General features: G+C 44.0%; 1 protein-coding gene across 1 annotated transcript in view; it reads left to right on the forward strand.

Annotated features, from left to right (window-relative positions):
* The window catches only part of LOC124721738 (dihydropyrimidine dehydrogenase [NADP(+)]), a 295,913-nt gene that overhangs the window by 118,378 nt on the left and 153,619 nt on the right, over positions 1 to 23,916 (forward strand). Inside the window, exon 7 of the mRNA XM_047246840.1 lies at positions 14,217 to 14,367. Within this exon, the coding sequence (XP_047102796.1) occupies positions 14,217 to 14,367 (151 nt within the window). The remainder of the gene's footprint in view (positions 1 to 14,216; positions 14,368 to 23,916) is intronic.

The following is a 23,916-nucleotide window of genomic DNA, read 5'->3' on the forward strand; positions in this document are numbered from 1 at the left end:
CACGGCCCACGGTGAAGGAATTATCCGAATCGGACAGAAATCGGTTGATGTGGTTTACATGTACAGACAAACAAATGATTACAAATCAGAAAAATTCGATGACTTATTCAAGAAAAAGAGTTTTACAAATTCAGCAAGTCTATCACGCGTTGGTACGCATCTGGCCTTTATGCAAGCAGTTATTCGGCTTGGCATTAATTAACAGAGTTGTTGGATGTCCTCCTTAGGGATATTGTACCAAATTCTGTACGATTGGCGCGCTAGGCCGTCAAACTCCCGAGCTGGCTGGGGGTCCGTGTGCATATTGCTCTAAACTTTCTGAGATGGGGAGTGAACTATCGAACTTACTCGCCAAGCACGAAGACAAGCAGTAGAAAACCTCTCCGTGTGCACGCGACCATTGTCTTGATGATGGCTTGTCGTGAAGGACAACAAAAGAGGGTGTAGAATATCGCGGACGTAGGGCTGTGCTATAAGAGTGCTGAGAATGACTACCAAAGGTGTCCTGATGTGAGAAGAAATCACGCCTCAGACCATCACTCCCAGTTGTAGGGCCATGTGGCGGGCGTCACGTTGGTATTCCATTGCTGTCTGGGGCGTTCCCAGGCTAGTCTTTGCTGGTCATCGGGGCTCACTTCGAAGCGCGATTCATCACTGAAACAATTCTACTCCAGTCAATGAGATTCCAGGCCGAAGCCGTGTCTGGAGACGCCACGGACAGCGCTAGGATGTTAACCTGACTGTCGCCATCCATACAACTCGACAGCCAGTAACGTTGGGCTGGGGTGCCATTTCTTTTTATAGCAGGACCCCTTTGCTTTTATCTGCAGCACCTTTACAGCACAGCGATTGGTCGACTATATTCTACGCCCCCGTTTTGCTGCCCTTCATGGTAAGCCATCCTGAGCCTACATTTCAGCAAGATACTGCCCACCCGCACACGGTGAGAGTTTCCACTGCTTGGCCAACGTGGTAGCCGGATATCCCCCCAATTGAGAACGTTTTGACCATTATGGGCAGGCCCTCCAACCCTCTCGGAATTTTGGCTACCTAACACACCAATTGGACAGAATTTAGCACGATATCCCTCATGAGGACATTCAGCAACTCTATCGATCAATGCCGAGCCGAATAACTGCTTGCGTAATTGCCAGAGGTGGATCAACGCGTTATTGCATTTCTCAACTTGCTAAGCTCTTCCTTTTGAATAAGTCACATCACATCTTCCGATTTCCAAAAGCGGCGTGAGTGTTGAGGCAATCATTGTACCGACGCACCGGGTTGAAGATACCCTTTTGATCAAACACCGTTTCCTGGTGCTTGAAGAAATCTGTAACTGCTTGTTGCACATCGTCGTCCGACAGAAATCGTCGACCCTTCAAGGATATTTTCAAGGGAACTAAAGGGTGATAATCTCATGGGGAGAGATCAGGACTATACGGTGGCTGTTCGAGTGTCTTCCAGTTCAGTTGGCGTAACTTCTGCGTTACGACATTTGCGATATAGGGACGTGCTTTATTAAGAAGCAACAGCACCATTTCACGATAGTGGTTTTTGACAGACATATTACCCTATATACATTCTTCATTCTCCGATGGATGTCTACCGATGTTTGTCCTTCGGCAGCCAAGAAAAGAATTATAGCACATTAGTCCCGTTTGGGCGCATTTGGTAATAACGCAGCCATAGCCCACGTCGCCGATTTTTTCGCACACACGTCGGAAAGACATGAATGCCACACTAATCCCTTGCCTGCATGTCGGTGCTTATATACCCGCATCGGAGTCGCGCTATGTTGCATATACGCAAGCAGCAACACCCTCAAACACTTTTTGATCGCCCGAGATATTTTCCGGACCCGTTTTGTTCTGAAATGTATTCCTGAAATCCGGCTTACCTAAAGAGACATACGAAATTTTTTGCCAGACAGGGACTCGAACCCGGATTTCCCGCTTATCGCGAGCAGTCGCCTTAGCATTTGGATATCCGAGCTCGCTTCCGAGACAGTCTCATATGTCGCTTTAGGTAGTACATCTATTCAAGGATCCTCAGGAAACGTAGTCCACCCACAGTGGAGGTAACTTACAAAGCCCTCGTACTGACAGCACTTGAATATTGCTCGTCAGTATGGGATCCGTATCATATAGGAATGAGAGAGGAAATAGGAAAGGTCCAAAGAAAAGCGGTGCCTTTCGTTACAGATTCCTTTAGTAAGCGCGAAAGCGCCACGGAGATTGTCAGCCAACTGCAGTGGCAGAAGCTGCAAGAGAGGCGTCCTACATCATGGTGTATTCTGATAAATATTCCGAGAGTGTACGTTCTTTGAAAAATCAACCAATACATTGCTTCCTTCTACCTACATCTCGTGGACAGACTATTAAGATAAAATTAGAGAGGTTCGAACTCACACGGAGGTTTACCAGCAATCATTCTTCCCGCGAACCATCCGGGACTGAAGCAGCAGAAGAAAAAGGTGACCGTAAGATGGGCTGCGGACCAAAGATGTAAATGTAGATGTAGATTTAGGTGAAGGAATTTGCGCAAAATTGCGACACGAAAGAGATCTGAGGAGACAGAATCAACAAAAAGTGGGATAGCAGAAGGCAGTTATTTGTTCACAGTCTGACGGAACAGTACATGTAGCCTAGTCCTGATTTACAGAACTTCTGTTAAGTGATATTCACTTGTAATTATAAAGGACCAAAGAGTGTCTCTTGAAATTAATGACGTAAGATTCAGTGTCAACCACGTCGTTCGTTAAATTCGTTCCCTTTTGCTTTACATCACTTTTGAATAGATGACGTTAGACTAAATAAATTAGAGTTGTGTAGATTATAGGTGTGTGAGTTTTATGCCATACTCTGAGACATGTTCCCTTGTCGAATGTTTCATCTCTCAATGCTGGCAACAACCTCAGAGGCTATAAAGACGTAATACGTTGCCTATACAAATCAGAAAAGCCCAGCAAGCTGACTTGTTTATATGTAACCGGCCAACAGCTAGGTGGTGACGTCATCCGACCTCTGCTACAGATCGCGAATGAGGCGAAAACAGGAAGGAATGAACAAGTTTGATTATCCCTTGTTTTTAACCTTGTTTGTAGATTTTAAACGTCAGAATTTTAGAATTTAAATTGTCAGTTACTTTTTACTCTGAATAACTTATACGGGGAGAACACTAGCCAGTCCAACGAAAGGACTGAAAGATTTTTGAGTGAGCGTCTGAAAGGGCCAATTAATCAGTAGCTATAAGTTACTTCATCGAAATCATGGGATCAGGAGAAACTGGTGACCATCTACCAACGTATTAATTGAAACTAATATTTATAAACTACTAGCGAAGCTATATTTGTTCCAGAGCGCAGTAGAATATTTGCCGCGTCATTAGACTTCCTCAGGGCAAGCAAAGTCAGTGAGCGCACAGCTAAATCGGCGCGCTGCAACAGCAAGTCACGTTAGGACGAAGTACCGCCGTCTGTTTCACTCACTGATCGCTCACTGAGGCCCAATTCATAGTCTGCACGCCGCTCTGGTCCAAAAGAGTAACATATGTCCGCATGTGCGAACCCGCTCTTATCGTTCAAAAACAATATATTTCGTAAACGAAGAATCTGTCTAAAATGTCTGCTGCACTGACCACCGAAATCATAATTATTCTATATTTATTGCTTCACAGCGAATCTGAGATGACCTAGATATTTCTGAACGGACGGTAACCACCAGGCACTCTGAAAGGCCAGTAACAGTGGCAATGTCCGTACAGTAGCACCTAAGATATCAGAACTGAAACACTTATAAGATTCTCAGCGCACAATAAGTAACACTTCAAACTTCTACTGACCGTTGACAATGGACTATCCCGTCTGCATCCAGATCGTGAGTACAGACTGTGCCGCGGCGTGCTGACTGCCTTTAGGAAATATTCTCTGACAGAGGCACTGTAATTCACCGGTCAGTGATAAACAAATTCACGTTGGACCACTCTACTGTGATCTACAAAACACGAGCTTAATGTATAATTTCTTGGATCGGCATAGAAAAGACTCATTTTCAGTCATGCCCTACATACATTGACGAATCCCTCATCGCTCAATGATTTCATTCTTGTAGGAAGTTGCACCAACAGATATAAAGCCAATCCTACAGCACTGATCTTAAGCGCGTTAACACTAGGATCCAGTTGGCTCCACTTCTTCTACAAGCTTTCTATAATAGCGGTAACGACTCGTTGTTCAATGTTCACATTCAGCGGGTATTTCACCGCAGGATCAAGCCTCCCCATATAATCGTTCTCTATGGACTGCTGCCAGTTAGATTAGATTAGATTAGATTAATACTAGTTCCATGGATCATGAATACGATATTTCGTAATGATGTGGAACGAGTCGAATTTTCCAATACATGACATAATTAGGTTAATTTAACAACATACTTAAGTTAATATAACAACTTTATTTTTTGTGTTTTTTTGTTTTTCTTTATTTTTTATTTTTTTTTATTTTTTTATTTATTTATTTTATTTTATTTTTTTTATTTTTTTTCTTAATTTATATCTAAAAATTCCTCTATGGAGTAGAAGGAGTTGTCATTCAGAAATTCTTTTAATTTCTTCTTAAATACTTGTTGGTTATCTGTCAGACTTTTGATACTATTTGGTAAGTGACCAAAGACTTTAGTGCCAGTATAATTCACCCCTTTCTGTGCCAAAGTTAGATTTAATCTTGAATACTGAAGATCGTCCTTTCTCCTAGTATTGTAGTTATGCACACTGCTATTATTTTTGAATTGGGTTTGGTTGTTAATAACAAATTTCATAAGAGAGTATATATACTGAGAAGCTACTGTGAATATCCCTAGATCCTTAAATAAATGTCTGCAGGATGATCTTGGGTGGACTCCAGCTATTATTCTGATTACACGCTTTTGTGCAATAAATACTTTATTCCTCAGTGATGAATTACCCCAAAATATGATGCCATATGAAAGCAATGAGTGAAAATAGGCGTAGTAAGCTAATTTACTAAGATGTTTATCACCAAAATTTGCAATGACCCTTATTGCATAAGTAGCTGAACTCAAACGTTTCAGCAGATCATCAATGTGTTTCTTCCAATTTAATCTCTCATCAATGGACATACCTAAAATTTTGGAATATTCTACCTTAGCTATATGCTTCTGATTAAGGTCTATATTTATTAATGGTGTCATACCATTCACTGTACGGAACTGTATGTACTGTGTCTTATCAAAATTCAGTGAGAGTCCGTTTACAAGGAACCACTTAGTAATTTTCTGAAAGACAGTATTGACAATTTCATCAGTTAATTCTTGTTTCTCAGGTGTGATTACTATACTTGTATCATCAGCGAAGAGAAGTAACTTTGCCTCTTCATGAATATAGAATGGCAAGTCATTAATATATAATAAGAACAACAAAGGACCCAAGACTGACCCTTGTGGAACCCCATTCTTGATAGTTCCCCAGTTTGAGGAATGTGCTGATCTTTGCATGTTACGAGAACTACTTATTTCAACTTTCTGCACTCTTCCAGTTAGGTACGAATTAAACCATTTGTGCACTGTCCCACTCATGCCACAATACTTGAGCTTGTCTAGCAGAATTTCATGATTTACACAATCAAAAGCCTTTGAGAGATCACAAAAAATCCCAATGGGTGGTGTTCGGTTATTCAGATCATTCAAAATTTGACTGGTGAAAGCATATATGGCATTTTCTGTTGAAAAACCTTTCTGGAAACCAAACTGACATTTTGTTAGTACTTCATTTTTACAGATATGTGAAGCTACTCTTGAATACATTACTTTCTCAAAAATTTTGTATAAAGCTGTTAGAATGGAGATTGGACGGTAATTGTTGACATCAGATCTATCCCCATTTTTATGCAAAGGTATAACAATAGCATATTTCAGTCTATCAGGGAAAATGCCCTGTTCCAGAGAGCTATTACACAGGTGGCTGAGAATCTTACTTATCTGTTGAGAACAAGCTTTTAGTATTTTGCTGGAAATGCCATCAATTCCATGTGAGTTTTTGCTTTTAAGCAAGTTTATTATTTTCCTAATTTCAGAGGGAGAAGTGGGTGAGATTTCAGTTGTATCAAATTGCATAGGTATGGCCTCTTCCATTAACAGCCTAGCATCTTCTAATGAACACCTGGATCCTACTATATCCACAACATTTAGAAAATGATTATTAAAAATATTTTCAACTTCTGACTTTTTGTACGTAAAGTTTTCATTCAATTTGATGGTAATACTGTCTTCCTCTGCTCTTGGTTGACCTGTTTCTCTTTTAATAATATTCCAAATTGTTTTAATTTTATTATCAGAGTTGCTGATTTCAGACATGATACACATACTCCTGGATTTTTTAATAACTTTTCTTAATATAACACAGTATAACACAGTCTCCAACAACGAACCATAGAAGTACCTGGCATGGTGTGTTATGCAGTATCTTAGTAAGTTAGTTAGCCCCATGTTTCATTCCATGACGTTTCAGCCAAGGCTGTGGATAGGAATCGATAGTTAGGTAGTTAAATATTCCGCAGATCATTTCTGATGTGGTGCGGAACTCGTCGGTTGAGAGACTCTTAACATAATTAAACATGGATAAATGCTTCCCCTTTAGATTTAATCTCTTCATAGTGGAAGGTGCTGTAGCTAACGACAGCAGATGTCTATGGTTAAATTTTATGTCTCCAAATAAAGTTCATCTGTGGAAAACAATTATTAGTTCAGAAGAAATATTTCCTCTTTGATATTCATTTTTCTGTCTTGTATGGATCTGACGTGATTGGGAAGGCGAACAATCATTCTATAGCAGCATAATTCACTTCTTTTATCTGCCGAAATCGTCTTTCAAAAGATATAGCTAATGCTACATTCCACATAGTGCAGTAACTGTGGAGTGTCAGTGGCTTTGCGAACTCCTATGAAATATTTACAAGTTTCATTGAGCAAAATTATTTATTACGAACCCGTAAGTAAAATATCTCAAACCTTAAAGAGGTGCCTGCGAGATGGTTGTAAATACTACTGTTGTAGTATTTCTATGCGTAATGAATTCGTTCTTTCTAAAACTGAAATATCACGAAATATTGATTAATACGTCACTAGCCTATTCAAATAAACGAAAAACCAACTTATTGTTATCAAAGATGTTCAAACGTGTGTGAAATCTTATGGTACTTAACTGCTAAGGTCATCAGTTCCTAAGCTTATACACTGCTTAACCTAAATTATCCTAAGGACAAACACACACACCCATGCCCGAGGGAGGACTCGAACCTTCGCCGGGACCAGCCACACAGTCCATGACTGCAGCGCCTAAGACCGCTCGGCTAATCCCGCGCGGCTTATTGTTAGCCTTTTGTCTCTGGTACAGGACTATTCAAAAAGAAGGAACAGATTTCAAACATTTATTGATTCCAAACTACAATATATATAGCCGGCCGCGGTGGCCAAGCGATTCTAGGCGCTTCAGTTCGACACCGCACGACTGCTACGGTCGCAGGTTCGAATCCTGCCTTGGGCATGGATGTGTGTGATGTCCTTAGCTTATTTAGGTTTAGGTAGTTCTAAGTTCCATGGAACTGATGACCTCAGGTGTTCAGTCCCATAGTCCTCAGAGCCATTTGAACCATATTTTTTACAATAAATATAAACACAATTTCAACGTTACTGGAAAGAGAAAAGTTCAAATTTTTATGCATTCAATGTGAGCACCATGTGTTACACGACAAATATCAAAACGGCGGCTCGTTTCCTGCCATACACGAAGCAGCTGTCTCTCGTTATCGAATTCACAGCTTCAACAATGCGATGTAGCAGGCTTTAAAGAGTGGGGATAAAAACGCTGTCTCTTATGTAATCCCACGTATAAAAGACAAAGTGTGAGGGGTGGAGACCTGGGAGGCCACCGGCAATGAAGTTTATCTTCTGCTCCTTCTCTTCCAATCCAACGTCCTGGAATGGTGTCATTCAGGTAACGCCGGGCATGCTTTGAGAAATGAGGCCGGACACCATCTTGCGTGAAGATGAAGTCATCTGAATCATCTTCAAGTTGTGGAAGTAACCAGTTTTGAAGCGTGTCTAGATAGGTTAGTCCTATCACAGTTTCCTCCATTAAGAAGAAAGAAACAGTGCCAATCCGGCCGTGATTGGGGCGTCTACCTGGACTGCTCAAATTTTAAACTGTTGCTGTCAAGGAACGTTGCTACTTTTGTAATTTGGAAAATATAAATGTTCGAAATCTCTTCCTTCTTTTTGAATAGCCCTGTACTTGCAGTGACACAAAATGTACAAATTTCGGAACCTGATAATAAACGCCTAATGCGTTTCTGCATACTTGAACGCTTCCTGTATTTTTATTCAGAACTGCATAGTGTCGTAAGCAAAAATAACTATACTCTGTGCCACGAGTAAATACAGCGGTGTGCAAAACGTAAGGGCGAAAATAACTTTTGCATGATGTGTCAGTGCCAAGTAACGTAGCTCAATGAAATATGGACGATACATAGAAAGAACTGCTTCCGTAAGGTGCAGAAGGCAACTGAAGGAAATAATGAGACGAACATAAATGACACTTTTGCTCAAAGACAATAATTTCACTGAAGTCGTCACTATTTATGATGGTTCATTGGATGCTATAAAAGGCGGGCCGTGCTTCTTAATGGGGTGCATGTTCACAACAGACGGCAACGCATGCCGCGCAACGTGCTCGCATGCTGGTTGGCCACAAGGTTGGTAAGGTTGGGCGTTCTTTGCCTCCACCAGCGCAGTTGATAACTGCTGGATGCTTATTGGTCCCTGTGGACGTGTTGCAATACGTCTAATGTTCAAGTGTGCGTCAATTCCTAAGGGACCAAACTGCTGAGGTCATCGGTCCCTAGACTTACCCACTACTTAAACTAACTTATGCCAAGACTAACACACACACACACACACACACACACACACACACACACGCACACACACACACACACACACACACACACACGCGCCTGAGGGAGGGCTCGAACCTCCGGCGGAAGGGGTGCAATACGTCTTCTCATCACATATCACTGTGCTCGATGGGATTAAGTCGGGGGAACGGCGGGCCCATCCATTTGTCAAATATTCTCTCGTTACCAGGACCTCTCCACTTGTGCTGTTCGGTGCGGTCGCAACTGTCAGCAATTAAATTGGAGTCAGAGCTGAACACACACCTGAAAAGTCGCACATGGAGATGGAGTCCAGTGTCAAGAAGTTGACTGGTGAGTATACCGTGTTCAGAACTTTGAAGGTCATGCAACATTATGCCTACCCACACCATACCAACTGGACGATCAAAACTATCATGCTCGACAACGTTCCTAGGTGCATTATATGTTTCCACCTCTCGACATATGAGAGTGCGTGCAGCATACCTAAATGAACGATTTGATCATCCAGGTATTATAGTGTGGGGACGTATGTGCATGGGCGTACTGACCTCCAAATCTTTGAACACGGTTTACTCATCCGTCAACGTTATTGTGACACTGAGCTCCTTGTCCATATGCATCCTTTCTGGGGTGTTTTCGGTGCTCAATACATTTTTCTGTATTTCGATTCGCTACGGCATCGAATTTCGCAGGTGGAGGAGGTCTTGGAATGAGGAAGTATTCGCTGAATGGACTAGCCTGCTTGTTCCCCCGACTTAAATCCTTTCGAAAACGTGTGGGATGTGTTGGAGAGAAATATTCCAGCACGTCCAAATGCACCAATAGCTAATCCAGCAGTTTCCAATCGCGCTGTTGGAGGAATAGAACGTCCTACCTTCTGGCCATCATGAGAGCATATTACAGAGCATGTAATGCTGTCCGTGGGCCGGCCATGGTGGCCGAGCGGTTCTAGGCGCTACAGTCTGATACAGCGCGACTGCAACGGTCGGGCTCGAATCCTGCCTCGGGCATGGATGTGTGTGGTGTCCTTAGGCTAGTTAGGTTTAAGTAGTTCTAAGTTCTAGGGGACTGATGACATCAGCAGTTAAGTCCCATAGTGCTCAGAGCCATTTGAACCATGTTTGGTGTCCGTGGTGGTTACACACCCTATTAACAACCGTGTCCCACCTTTTGAAATGACCAGGGGACCATCATAAATCCCGGTGACTCCAGTGTGATTACTGTCTTTGAATAAAAGTGTCATTTCTGTTTGTCTCGTTGCGTTTTTCTTTCAGTTACCTTCTTTAATATGCTGCAGCGGTTATTCCTGTGTATTGTCCAAGTTTCGTCGAGCTGTGTTACTTGTAAGAAAGGAAGGGAGATTAGAGTTTAACGTCCCGTCGATATCGAGGTGATTAGATACTGAAACGTCTCTGTGAAGTTGTTTCATAAGACGCTTTCCGAATTCGGTACAACTTATTCACTTTTCTACCTGATTTTAGCTCAATTCATGAACTCTTCCAGAATGACTGAGCACTCAAATAAGGCCTATTGAATATTATATGTGTGTTTTAATGTGGGGTTTCGGTTTTGTTCTGTGTGAAACGCTGAATGTTGCTTCTCGTTCGAAGGAGAGCACAGGATGACCAATTTAGGTTTCCAATACCTGAACAGAGAGGTTTACTCATCTTAGTCGAAGGCTGTGTCGAAAGCTGTTTTTGTGTGTGAGGTTGGGGACGGAGGGCTACCCCTCTGGTAGCTTCCGCTGCACGGGGAGCTAGGTAATCTCGAAAGAGAATGCGGCACTCTTCAATGAACGCTTGGTGAGTACTGATCGTAGCTCTTAGGGGGGTTTCGGGTGGTGGGAAGCAGGTTGAGTTAGGACTTCGTTATCTTTAACTGTTGAAATATTTAAGAACTCCAGCTTAACTGAAGTGTGTGAAGCGAGTTATTTTTACGAATGTGCCATAATTATATTGCTTTAAGTAGGCGATTTTTGGGTGTTTGAGTTAAAAGTTTGGAAGTTAATTTGTTCATTTTGAACAACAGTGAAGTATAATTTCAAACGGTAAATCTGATTAGTAAAAGCTGATTAGGATCACTTCAACCATGTAATAGTGTGTCGAAGCGAGTATCATTTTTAATGATTTTTAATCTTGTATTTTGTGGAAGTTGCTTTTGTCTTTGTGTGTCGATTTTGTGCCACGTGTTTGGTAATCAATGACCCTTCTGGTCCACCACGGCACCGCAATAGGCTTTATTTTAACAGTTTGCTTGTTTAATGAGCTATAATTTCTGCGAGAATATCTGTTCTTTCGTGTGCTTTCTACAAAGCGGCACGACAGTTTGATTCGGACTGCACCACGTGCTCTAGTTCGGTCGTTTGCAAGCAGCAGACGCAGTTAGTATGTTCAATAATTATCGCACAACCTCGTGCATTGTTTAAACCTCTGTCCAGAATAGTGCATATGTAGAATCGTAATGCAAATCCCACTGAGATATTTTTATTGCATGAATGCAAAGGAGATGATAGTATCATTGTCTCCCACCTCCGTTTTCTGTGTTTCTTCTTGCTGTAGTTAAATTGTGCTCTGTTACATGCTCACGTAATTCTTACTTAAATGGTTCAAATGGCTCTGAGCACTATGGGACTCAACTGCTGAGGTTATTAGTCCCCTAGAATTTAGAACTAGTTAAACCTAACTAACCTAAGGACATCACAAACATCCATGCCCGAGGCAGGATTCGAACCTGCGACCGTAGCGGTCTTGCGGTTCCAGACTGCAGCGCCTTTAACCACACGGCCACTTCGGCCGGCTCTTACTTAAATATTTCTAGTGAGGCACCAGTTATGTGTGGTTAGGATGTGCAACAAAATACACTCCTGGAAATTGAAATAAGAACACCGTGAATTCATTGTCCCAGGAAGGGGAAACTTCATTGACACATTCCTGGGGTCAGATACATCACATGATCACACTGACAGAACCACAGGCACATAGACACAGGCAACAGAGTATGCACAATGTCGGCACTAGTACAGTGTATATCCACCTTTCGCAGCAATGCAGGCTGCTATTCTCCCATGGAGACGATCGTAGAGATGCTGGATGTAGTCCTGTGGAACGGCTTGCCATGCCATTTCCACCTGGCGCCTCAGTTGGACCAGCGTTCGTGCTGGACGTGCCGACTGCGTGAGACGACGCTTCATCCAGTCCCAAACATGCTCAATGGGGGACAGATCCGGAGATCTTGCTGGCCAGGGTAGTTGACTTACACCTTCTAGAGCACGTTGGGTGGCACGGGATACATGCGGACGTGAATTGTCCTGTTGGAACAGCAAGTTCCCTTGCCGGTCTAGGAATGGTAGAACGATGGGTTCGATGACGGTTTGGATGTACCGTGCACTATTCAGTGTCCCCTCGACGATCACCAGTGGTGTACGGCCAGTGTAGCAGATCGCTCCCCACACCATGATGCCGGGTGTTGGCCCTGTGTGCCTCGGTCGTATGCAGTCCTGATTGTGGCGCTCACCTGCACGGCGCCAAACACGCATACGACCATCATTGGCACCAAGGCAGAAGCGACTCTCATCGCTGAAGACGACACGTCTCCATTCGTCCCTCCATTCACGCCTGTCGCGACACCACTGGAGGCGGGCTGCACGATGTTGGGGCGTGAGCGGAAGACGGCCTAACGGTGTGCGGGACCGTAGCCCAGCTTCATGGAGACGGTTGCGAATGGTCCTCGCCGATACGCCAGGAGCAACAGTGTCCCTAATTTGCTGGGAAGTGGCGGCGCGGTCCCCTACGGCACTGCGTAGGATCCTACGGTCTTGGCGTGCATCCGTGCGTCGCTGCGGTCCGGTCCCAGGTCGACGGGCACGTGCACCTTCCGCCGACCACTGGCGACAACATCGATGTACTGTGGAGACCTCACGCCCCACGTGTTGAGCAATTCGGCGGTACGTCCACCCGGCCTCCCGCATGCCCACTATACGCCCTCGCTCAAAGTCCGTCAACTGCACATACGGTTCACGTCCACGCTGTCGCGGCATGCTACCAGTGTTAAAGACTGCGATGGAGCTCCGTATGCCACGGCAAACTGGCTGACACTGACGGCGGCGGTGCACAAATGCTGCGCAGCTAGCGCCATTCGACGGCCAACACCGCGGTTCCTGGTGTGTCCGCTGTGCCGTGCGTGTGATCATTGCTTGTACAGCCCTCTCGCAGTGTCCGGAGCAAGTATGGTGGGTCTGACACACCGGTGTCAATGTGTTCTTTTTTCCATTTCCAGGAGTGTATTTAGATACCGTAAATAATCTACGTGAAAGATAAATTCTGTGGTGTTGATCTTACCCACTTACTCCGATTTCCAATCCTGAATTAATCAAGTTGCTTCATGCACGACATGAAGTGCTATTTATCTGGCTACTTAAAGAAATTTGCATACTTGCAGTTAAATTATTAAAGTAATTAAACTAATAATTTTCCAGCTCAGTTTTTTTCTAAATGGTTAGGAAGGGCTTGGGCTGGTGGCGACCCAGAATTTCCGAACTTTTGTCAATATTTGTGTGAACGAAGCAGTTAGAAATGCGAGATAACGTATATGGCTCGATGAGAAACGTCGTAAAAATAGTAATACGTTACAATACTACGTTACTTGGTAGTGACACATCATGCGAAAGTTGTTTTCGTCATTAAGTTTTGCCCACCAGCGTACTTTACTAAATTATATTCTCTTGTCTCCACTATTTTTGCTTGTTGAAATTTTCTGAAACAGCAGAGCAATAGACCAAACCGAAGAAGACGTAATTTTTTTCATTACAGAGAAATTATCGATAGTAAAGGCTGTTACTACGGAAATAACAATAGCTGTTTCATCTCCCTTGACTGCCTATAAGAAGATGACAGAGGTATCACATTCTAATAACTAGTCAACAGGTGCAAAATAAACATGCACATATAATAATATTATTGTTTAAGTTATCTTCTTTAGAGCTAATGCCAATTAGTGCACTAGAAACACAGAAGAAATGTCACCTACATTTGCATGTTATCTCTGTCCGTCCACTCAATCTTTGGCCTTTAGCGCATCATCTCTCATGTCTTCTAGCTGCAAATCATTTGCTTTCCTTTCCGTAGCTGTGTTACGTCCGAAGCAGCAATCATCGCAGCACTAATTAATTAAAACCTTAGAACTGTGTAGATTTTAAAGCTTTTTTATTGGACACGACAATTGCTCTTACTTGAGTTATAATTAAGGCCAATTTTCGTTGAATATGTTGCAGAAACTGAAATCTGATGGATACGAAGTGATTTTCCTGGGCATCGGTCTTCCACACCCTAAATTGAGCCCCATATTTGAGGGTCTCACGGCGGATATGGGTTTCTTCACTTCAAAGGACTTCCTCCCTGCAGTTTCCAAGGGAAGTAAACCAGGTCAGTTCTTAATTTCATATTTCTAAACCATACACTGGCTATTATCAAGAGATATATCACAAGTAAAAAAGAACCTTTTGTAACTGCGTCACCTGCTCACATAAGGAGAAACTGAGTGGTGTTCAATTTCAGTACGAGCAGTACGACTCCGGATTCAGTAATACCAACCAAATATCTCACCGAAAGATTCTAAAGCTGTAAGAAGTCGCATGAATACATAAAATCAGCATCCGGGAGAACAATGAAATGCCTCTATCTATAATGAGAATTGCGGCGAAGTGGGACACATCTTTCAGAGAGGCCCAATATAAGACACTCGTGGACAAACTGTAGTCTCTGTGACCCCCAGCATTTGGGACGGAAGCTTGAGACCAAAGGAATCCTGAGATGTCGTGCTAAAGTTGCAAACATCATTTTCAGTCAGTTTAAGAATTATGTAGAGATTTTCAACGAACTTACATGGAAACAAACAAAATTCGACCATTTTCTCGTTAAAAGCAGCTGAATAAATTAAGAAAGTTAGTATAGACTGTATAACGATTTTTCTGTTTTGTGTTTCTCTTCCATTACGTTAAAATAAATCGTCGAATTGCCCACACCTGCATTGTTATTTGTGAGTCTTGACTGTTTTTGCTGCTCAGGTAGATCCTGATCCTCACATTTTAATCGTTTGTGCCATTACTGAATGACGTTTTCAGACATGAGTTCTTATACTATCTTTCTTCATCCAGGCATACTCTACAACACATCGAAGCTTTTCGATATCATTTTGAAACCGTGTACAATCATTCTCAGTGGATATTTACGAAGGCGCATATTTTTAAATCAATACGTATTCTAATATTTTTGCCAAAGTAGCATCATGTCACCTCTATCTAGTATTTTTTCACGTGACTGTCAGGTGAATTAAAATGAAAGCGTTTTACATATTTTTATAGAACGGCGAACAGTCAACGAGTTTCACACTTAAGTCGAAAAAGTAACTAGCACGTTTTCTGTTTAAGTGCTGACGAATCATAACTGTATCAGTATCCCAGAAGATTGGACGCAGGCTCGGCTCTGCGTCCAGCCTTCTCCCTCTTTTGCAGGAGAGGGCAAAGAGATTTTGCCAGTCATCACTTGTGTGAAGCCACTGAGACCTCGAATAACATCTCTGATCATGTTGTATAACGAAGCAGTGGTCTGCGGAACAAGAGGAACTGTAATAACGTGTTATTAGTTTTTTTAAAGTTGCTTAACAAGCGCACTGGTTTTGTTTTGGTTTTGTTTATTAGCCTGTTTCCTTTCAGCAGAACTGCTGAGCAAAGAGAACGCCATCGCCATGTTTGTGTTGCCTCTGTGGTGGCACGTCGCTACAACTGCGAATTTCATGGCGCGGGGTCGACCTTGAAAATCAATCTGCGCTGGACGACACGCGCTCCAGAGAATAATTACGTTATTAGAACTGCTGTTAAGGCGAGCCCTCGCAGTACAGTTCGGATCATGGGATACTCAGCTGTCGTGGACAGCAATTCTTTTATAACACAGAACTCCGGCGACTATCGCGGATTTTGAGAGCAAGTCAGTAAGTAAGGCAATTTTTTCTGCTCTATAGGTTGCCAGCACAGACTCAACAATGACATGTCCTCACCTCACTGTTGATCTTGCGCGGTAGCTTTGTTGTTTCAGTGAATAGCTCTATTCACAGTTATTTCAAGGCATTGTATTATGAGCTCTCCGTTTCCCGTAAGCACCAAGGAAGAAAGGGAGCGAGTGATTTGTTTTCCGACTTCTAAAGGAGCAAAAACCGCGGAGATTATTCACAGTGTAGCTGCTGTATGGTGACACTGAACGAAAAAAAAATTAGTAGTGGATAAATCGCTTTAAAAAACGACGTGTATCTGTCTACCAAGGAGAGCATTCGGGAGGCCATTCGCATTGAAAATGGACATTGTAAAACCCCAGTTCGTCTAAGCACCTTTAGTTAGCCTTAAACTGGTGTTACTTCTCGTACCCTGAGCAAGCTCACAAAAGCTTTTATGAGCTTGGTTAAGCAGCTAAGACTGCAAACTTCAACGGGAAGAAACAGGGTCGCCACCAGTATTTCTCTTCCTAGATTTTCTAGAGCGAACTGGAATTCGTCAGCTAATCTGACTGTTGATTGAATACTTAATACATAGCATTCAACGCGACAAGGGAAGATAATACACGTACAAAAATTCATTCACACCACACTCACACCTAATCAATATAACTACTAATATACACTCCTGGAAACTGAAATAAGAACACCGTGAATTCATTGTCCCAGGAAGGGGAAACTTTATTGACACAATTCCTGGGGTCAGATACATCACATGATCACACTGACAGAACCACAGGCACATAGACACAGGCAACAGAGCATGCACAATGTCGGCACTAGTACAGTGTACATCCACCTTTCGCAGCAATGCAGGCTGCTATTCTTCCATGGAGACGATCGTAGAGATGCTGGATGTAGTCCTGTGAAACGGCTTGCCATGCCATTTCCACCTGGCGCCTCAGTTGGACCAGCGTTCGTGCTGGACGTGCAGACCGCGTGAGACGACGCTTCATCCAGTCCCAAACATGCTCAATGGGGGACAGATCCGGAGATCTTGCTGGCCAGGGTAGTTGACTTACACCTTCTAGAGCACGTTGGGTGGCACGGGATACATGCGGACGTGAATTGTCCTGTTGGAACAGCAAGTTCCCTTGCCGGTCTAGGAATGATAGAACGATGGGTTCGATGACGGTTTGGGTGTACCGTGCACTATTCAGTGTCCCCTCGACGATCACCAGTGGTGTACGGCCAGTGTAGGAGATCGCTCCCCACATCATGATGCCGGGTGTTGGCCCTGTGTGCCTCGGTCGTATGCAGTCCTGATTGTGGCGCTCACCTGCACGGCGCCAAACACGCATACGACCATCATTGGCACCAAGGCAGAAGCGACTCTCATCGCTGAAGACGACACGTCTCCATTCGTCCCTCCATTCACGCCTGTCGCGACACCACTGGAGGCGGGCTGCACGATGTTGGGGCGTGAGCGGAAGACGGCCTAACGGTGTGCGGGACCGTAGCCCAGCTTCATGGAGACGGTTGCGAATGGTCCTCGCCGATACCCCAGGAGCAACAGTGTCCCTAATTTGCTGGGAAGTGGCGGTGCGGTCCCCTACGGCACTGCGTAGGATCCTACGGTCTTGGCGTGCATCCGTGCGTCGCTGCGGTCCGGTCCCAGGTCGACGGGCACGTGCACCTTCCGCCGACCACTGGCGACAACATCGATGTACTGTGGAGACCTCACGCCCCACGTGTTGAGCAATTCGGCGGTACGTCCACCCGGCCTCCCGCATGCCCACTATACGCCCTCGCTCAAAGTCCGTCAACTGCACATACGGTTCACGTCCACGCTGTCGCGGCATGCTACCAGTGTTAAAGACTGCGATGGAGCTCCGTATGCCACGGCAAACTGGCTGACACTGACGGCGGCGGTGCACAAATGCTGCGCAGCTAGCGCCATTCGACGGCCAACACCGCGGTTCCTGGTGTGTCCGCTGTGCCGTGCGTGTGATCATTGCTTGTACAGCCCTCTCGCAGTGTCCGGAGCAAGTATGGTGGGTCTGACACACCGGTGTCAATGTGTTCTTTTTTCCATTTCCAGGAGTGTATCAAGCCCACCTAACGCCAACTAATCCTTTCCGTCGCTCTGTCTGGAACTAGGAAGTTTCGTTCGGTGGGGTAGCTCTAAGATATTCATCTGGAACTACGAATTTCGACTATTTTAGGTTTGAATACTAAATCTTCAGTTAATCTGAAGTGACGTAAATATTTCACTATGAATTTACGTTATGCTCAGTCCTGCCTAACACAATGCTCTAAGCAGAGCGTTCCCTTAACATGGGTACTCACCAGCCTCAGAACGGACAACCACTACTGGCCACGCCCCCGGTCTCAACAAAACCGACGCTACCCCTACCCAACGCCGGAACCAGTCAGAGGCACAGCTTCTTCGACCCCATGGATGGGGTGTCCTCTTTGTAGATGCTACTGCGCTTGGGACTCAGATTTTAGGTAACTGCGAGCTTGCCCACTACTCGTACCACCCTCTCGGCCTCCTCGACCAACGTGACAATAACACCTGAAGCTTGAAAGGGGTAGACCTCTCAGTCCAGAACGGAGAAACTGAGAGACGGAAAGTTGGCCATCTTACACCAGAGCAGAAAATGATAAATGGAAATGAATGTTTGGCGTCATTGGCCGGGAGACCCCTTACGGGGCAGGTCCGGCCTCCTTCGTGCAGGTTTCATTACGTTCGACGCCACACTGGACGACCTGCGCGCCGGTGGGGATGAAATGATGATGAAGACAACACAACACGCAGTCCCGGAGCGGAGAAAATCCCCGACCCAGCCGGTAATCGAACCCGGACCCGTAGGACGGCAATCCGTCACGCTGACCACTTTTTTTTGATATATTGTTCGTTGTTCGTCGTTGTGTTTTGTCGTGGCGAACGCCACATGAGATCTGTTCAAATTCGTTTGTTGATCCTTCCACTCACTTTTTTATTACAGTTATCTGGGCGGTCACCAGAGTAGAAGAGAAGCAGCTTGTGTGTTTTGAAGTTACTGGTAACCGTTATTAGTAGTGGTTGTGGATACAGAGTCGTCTGCCCAGAGCAGTAATAATTACGGCTAACAGTAACTTCAAAACACACAATAAACTAATCATTCATTCTCAAGCCATACATACCCACTAACACTCAGACAGGAGGGAACATCTTGTTGTTGTGGTCTTCAGTCCAGAGACTGGTTTGATGCAGCTTTCCATGCTACTCTATCCTGTGCAAGCTTCTTCATCTCCCAGTACCTACTGCAACCTACATCTTTCTGAGTCGGTTTAGTGTATTCATCTCTTGGTCTCCCTCTACGATTTTTACCCTCCACGCTGTCCTCCAATACTAAATTGGTGATCCCTTGATGCCTCAGAATATGCCCTACCAACCGATCCCTTCTTCTAGTCAAGTTGTGCCACAGATTTCTCATCTCTCTAATTCTATTCAATACCTCCTCATTAGTTATGTGATCTACCCATCCAATCTTCAGCATTCTTCTGTAGCACCACATTTCGAAAGCTTCTGTTCTCTTTTTGTCTAAACTATTTATCATCCACGTTTCACTTCCATACACGGTTACACTCCATACAAATACTTTCAGAAACGACTTCCTGACACTTAAATCTATACTCGATGTTAACAAATTTCTCTTCTTCAGAAACGCTTTCCTTGCCATTGCCAGTCTACATTTTATATCCTCTCTACTTCGACCATCATCAGTTATTTTGCTCCCCAAATAGCAAAACTCCTTTACTACTTTAAGTGTCTCATTTCCTAATCTGATTCCCGCAGCATCACCCGATTTAATTCGACTACATTCCATTATCCTCCTTTTGCTTTTGTTGATGTTCATCTTGTATCCCCCTTTCAAAACACTGTCCATTCCGTTCAGCTACTCTTCCAGGTCCTTTGCTGCCTCTGACAGAATTACAATATCATCGGCAAACCTCAAAGTTTTTATTTCTTCTCCATGGATTTTAATTGTTACTCCAAATTTTTGTTTTGTTTCCTTTACTGCTTCCTCAGTATACAGATTGAATAACATCGGGGATAGGCTACAACCCTGTCTCACTACCTTCCCAACCACTGCTTCCCTTTCAAGCCCCTCAGCTCTTATAACTGCAATCTGGTTTCTCTACAAATTGTAAATAGCCTTTCGCTCCCTGTATTTTATCCCTGCCACCTTCATAATTTGAAAGAGAGTATTCCAGTCAACATTGTCAAAAGCTTTCTCTAAGTCTACAAATGATAGAAACGTAGGTTTGCCTTTCCTTAATCTATTTTCTAAGATAAGTTGTAGGGTCGGGGAATATATATCTACAGAATTTAATTATAACATGAAATTTATACTTGATCATTGGGTAACGTTCACAAACGGCAACCTACACTGGCGTCAAATATGAACAGTCTCATCTAATGCGTCCTGCTCAGCCTCCTCGAGGGAGTGCGAGGAACATTCAGTGAAATAAGACATGGAAGGTGTGCGTGACACACCGTCGCTGGACTTTATGGAGCGACCCATTGAATCGTTTCAACATGAACATCGAAGCAGTTGCTCGAAGCATGGAAGAAGGTTGCCGGTACTTAGGAGTCGCGGTAAACATGGCAATATGCCGATGGTGTGTTATAAGCTGGTGGAGGTACGTGTACACAACATGGAATTACAGAATATTGCATATGAGTTGAACATTAGCTGTGGTTCAACATTTGCAATCATTCCTGATTCTTCACACCATCGAAAGTTTGTACTCCATGCGTACCACACCAGCTGACACATACAGACAGGATCGTTTGGAAATGTCGTTATCAGTTAAAGGTGTTTTGAACATGAACAAAAAGACTTTCTCAGTCACATATTAACCGATGATGAGACATGACTCAAACATTAAGAATTACAGATAATCGGGAGAGGATGATGTGGAAATATCCGTCTTCGCCTAGAGCAAAGAAGTTCAGAAGTAAAGCTTTTGCAGGAAAGTTGAGGATGACAGTGTTTTGGGATATGTAAGAGCCGCTGTTGATGCATTACTCTCCCAAAAATCGATCAGTGAACAGTTACAGCTAATGTGAGCTACTGCGAGATATGAAGACCAAAATCAAAACGAAGAGGAGAGGGTAGACTTATGAAGGGGTGATATTCCTATGGGGTAATTCTCGATCTCATACAGATGGGGAAACAATCTGTTGCACTACAAATCTTGATTTTGTGCTACTGAATCACCCACCGTACAATCCTGATCTATCTCCAAGTGAGATCCACCTTTTTGGTCCGACGAATTAGTTCCTACGTGAATCCAAGTTTTCATCGGATGATGAGTTTGTGTAGGCAATACAAAAGTGGATGTGCATGATGCCACAAATTTTTTTACAGGGTGAATTTAGGAAGATTGTCAAGAGGTGGGCCAAGAGTTTACAGGTTGAGGGAGATTGTTTGGAAAAATTATGTTACCTGCAGTGATTTTTTCCAAATAAAACGTTTCTTTTTAAACATCGCCTTTACTTTTTGAGTTCTCTTCGTATAACAGCGCACAAATGTTCCACACAGTAGAAAATCACTCGTCAGTCTAGTGCTGGATACTGAATGTTGATCAAACTCGCGTCCGACCATCCTGATTTAGGTTTTCTGTGATTTCCCTAAATCGCTTCAGGCAAATTCCGGGATCGTTCCTTTGAAACGGCACGGCCGACTTCCTTCCCCATCCTTTCCTAATCCGATGAGACCGACGACCTCACTGTTTGGTCCTCTCCCCCCTCCCAAAACCAACCAACCAATAAATGCTGAGAAGTCATACCACCCCAGCGCACCGCCCATACAAGTACAGGGCTATTACAAATGATTGAAGCGATTTCATAAATTCACTGTAGCTCCATTCATTGACATATGGTCACGACACACTACAGATACGTAGAAAAACTCATAAAGTTTTGTTCGGCTGAAGCCGCACTTCAGGTTTCTGCCGCCAGAGCGCTCGAGAGCGCAGTGAGACAAAATGGCGACAGGAGCCGAGAAAGCGTATGTCGTGCTTGAAATGCACTCACATCAGTCAGTCATAACAGTGCAACGACACTACAGGACGAAGTTCAACAAAGATCTACCAACTGCTAACTCTATTCGGCGATGGTATGCGCAGTTTAAAGCTTCTGGATGCCTCTGTAAGGGGAAATCAACGGGTCGGCCTGCAGTGAGCGAAGAAACGGTTGAACGCGTGCGGGCAAGTTTCACGCGTAGCCCGCGGAAGTCGACGAATAAAGTAAGCATGGAGCTAAACGTACCACAGCCGACGGTTTGGAAAATCTTACGGAAAAGGCTAAAGCAGAAGCCTTACCGTTTACAATTGCTACAAGCCCTGACACCCGATGACAAAGTCAAACGCTTTGAATTTTCAGCGCGGTTGCAACAGCTCATGGAAGAGGATGCGTTCAGTGCGAAACTTGTTTTCAGTGATGAAGCAACATTTTTTCTTAATGGTGAAGTGAACAGACACAATGTGCGAATCTGGGCGGTAGAGAATCCTCACGCATTCGTGCAGCAAATTCGCAATTCACCAAAAGTTAACATGTTTTGTGCAATCTTACGGTTTAAAGTTTACGGCCCCTTTTTCTTCTGCGAAAAAAAAAAAAAAAAAAAAAAAAAACTTTACAGGACACGTGTATCTGGACATGCTGGAAAATTGGCTCACGCCACAACTAGAGACCGACAGCGCCGACTTCATCTTTCAACAGGATGGTGCTCCACCGCACTTCCATCATGATGTTCGGCATTTCTTAAACATGAGATTGGAAAACCGATGGATCGGTCGTGGTGGAGATCATGATCAGCAATTCGTGTCATGGCCTCCACGCTCTCCCGACTTAACGCCATGCGATTTCTTTCTGTGGGGTTATGTGAAAGATGCAGTGTTTAAACCTCCTCTACCAAGAAACGTGCCAGAACTGCAAGCTCGCATCAACGATGCTTTCGAACTCATCGATGGGGACATGCTGCGCCGAGTGTGGGAGGAACTTGATTATCGGCTTGATGTCTGCCGAATCACTAAAGGGGTACATATCGAACATTTGTGAATGCCTAAAAAAACTTTTTGAGTTTTTGTATGTGTCTGCAAAGCATTGTGAAAATATCTCAAACAATAAAGTTATTGTAGAGCTGTGAAATCGCTTCAATCATTTGTAATAACCCTGTACTTTTACTCACCGCTTGCCACATGGTAAAAAGACTGCCATATACACTGAACACCACCACTGGATGCTCGAAGCATGGATGAAGATTGCCAGTACTTACGAGTCGCGGTAGACATTGTAATATGCCGATGGTGTGATACAAGCTACATGAAATGGGCCACCTGATGCAGCTTTACAGCGTCCCAGATTTTCTCACTAGGGTTAAGGTCATGCGACTTTGGAGTCAGTAGAAACACAGTCATGTCCGCGAAGTGATCCTCAACTTATCTTGAGAAACTTGGCAGTGATGCTCTGTAACTGGTGCCAAAGGCCGGCGGCAGAATGCACATTATCGATCAGCAGGCTCCTGTTCCGCTCGTCGGTGAGAGACACTAGCAGCCGATCAGGGACTCCACGGCTTCTCACGCAAACATCGCCTATCCAAGGAAACTTCAGCACCTACTACTTGGCGTCACCTCATATCTTACTCTACGTAATCGAACCTAGACAACAATTTTTACTATGTCTTGTCAGTCTGGCCAACCTTTTGGCACGTTTCGGAAGTCCAGCACTGGTGTTCCTAAGACCATTCTTATCTGCGTGACGTGTGGTGAGCAGACGTGTAAACCTGGGGTGGTGGGTTATCTACCCTATAACATGTTGAGTGTTAGCGTGCCATGATTATTCACCGGTTCTTGTTACTCAGCAATGAATTATCGAGTATTTAGCTGCACCGTAGCCCGTCTGTGCGATTGTACGGTCCGTGATGCCCGACTCA

Source organism: Schistocerca piceifrons, chromosome X (genome assembly GCF_021461385.2).
Source record: "Schistocerca piceifrons isolate TAMUIC-IGC-003096 chromosome X, iqSchPice1.1, whole genome shotgun sequence".
NCBI classification, from domain to species: Eukaryota; Metazoa; Arthropoda; class Insecta; order Orthoptera; family Acrididae; genus Schistocerca; species Schistocerca piceifrons.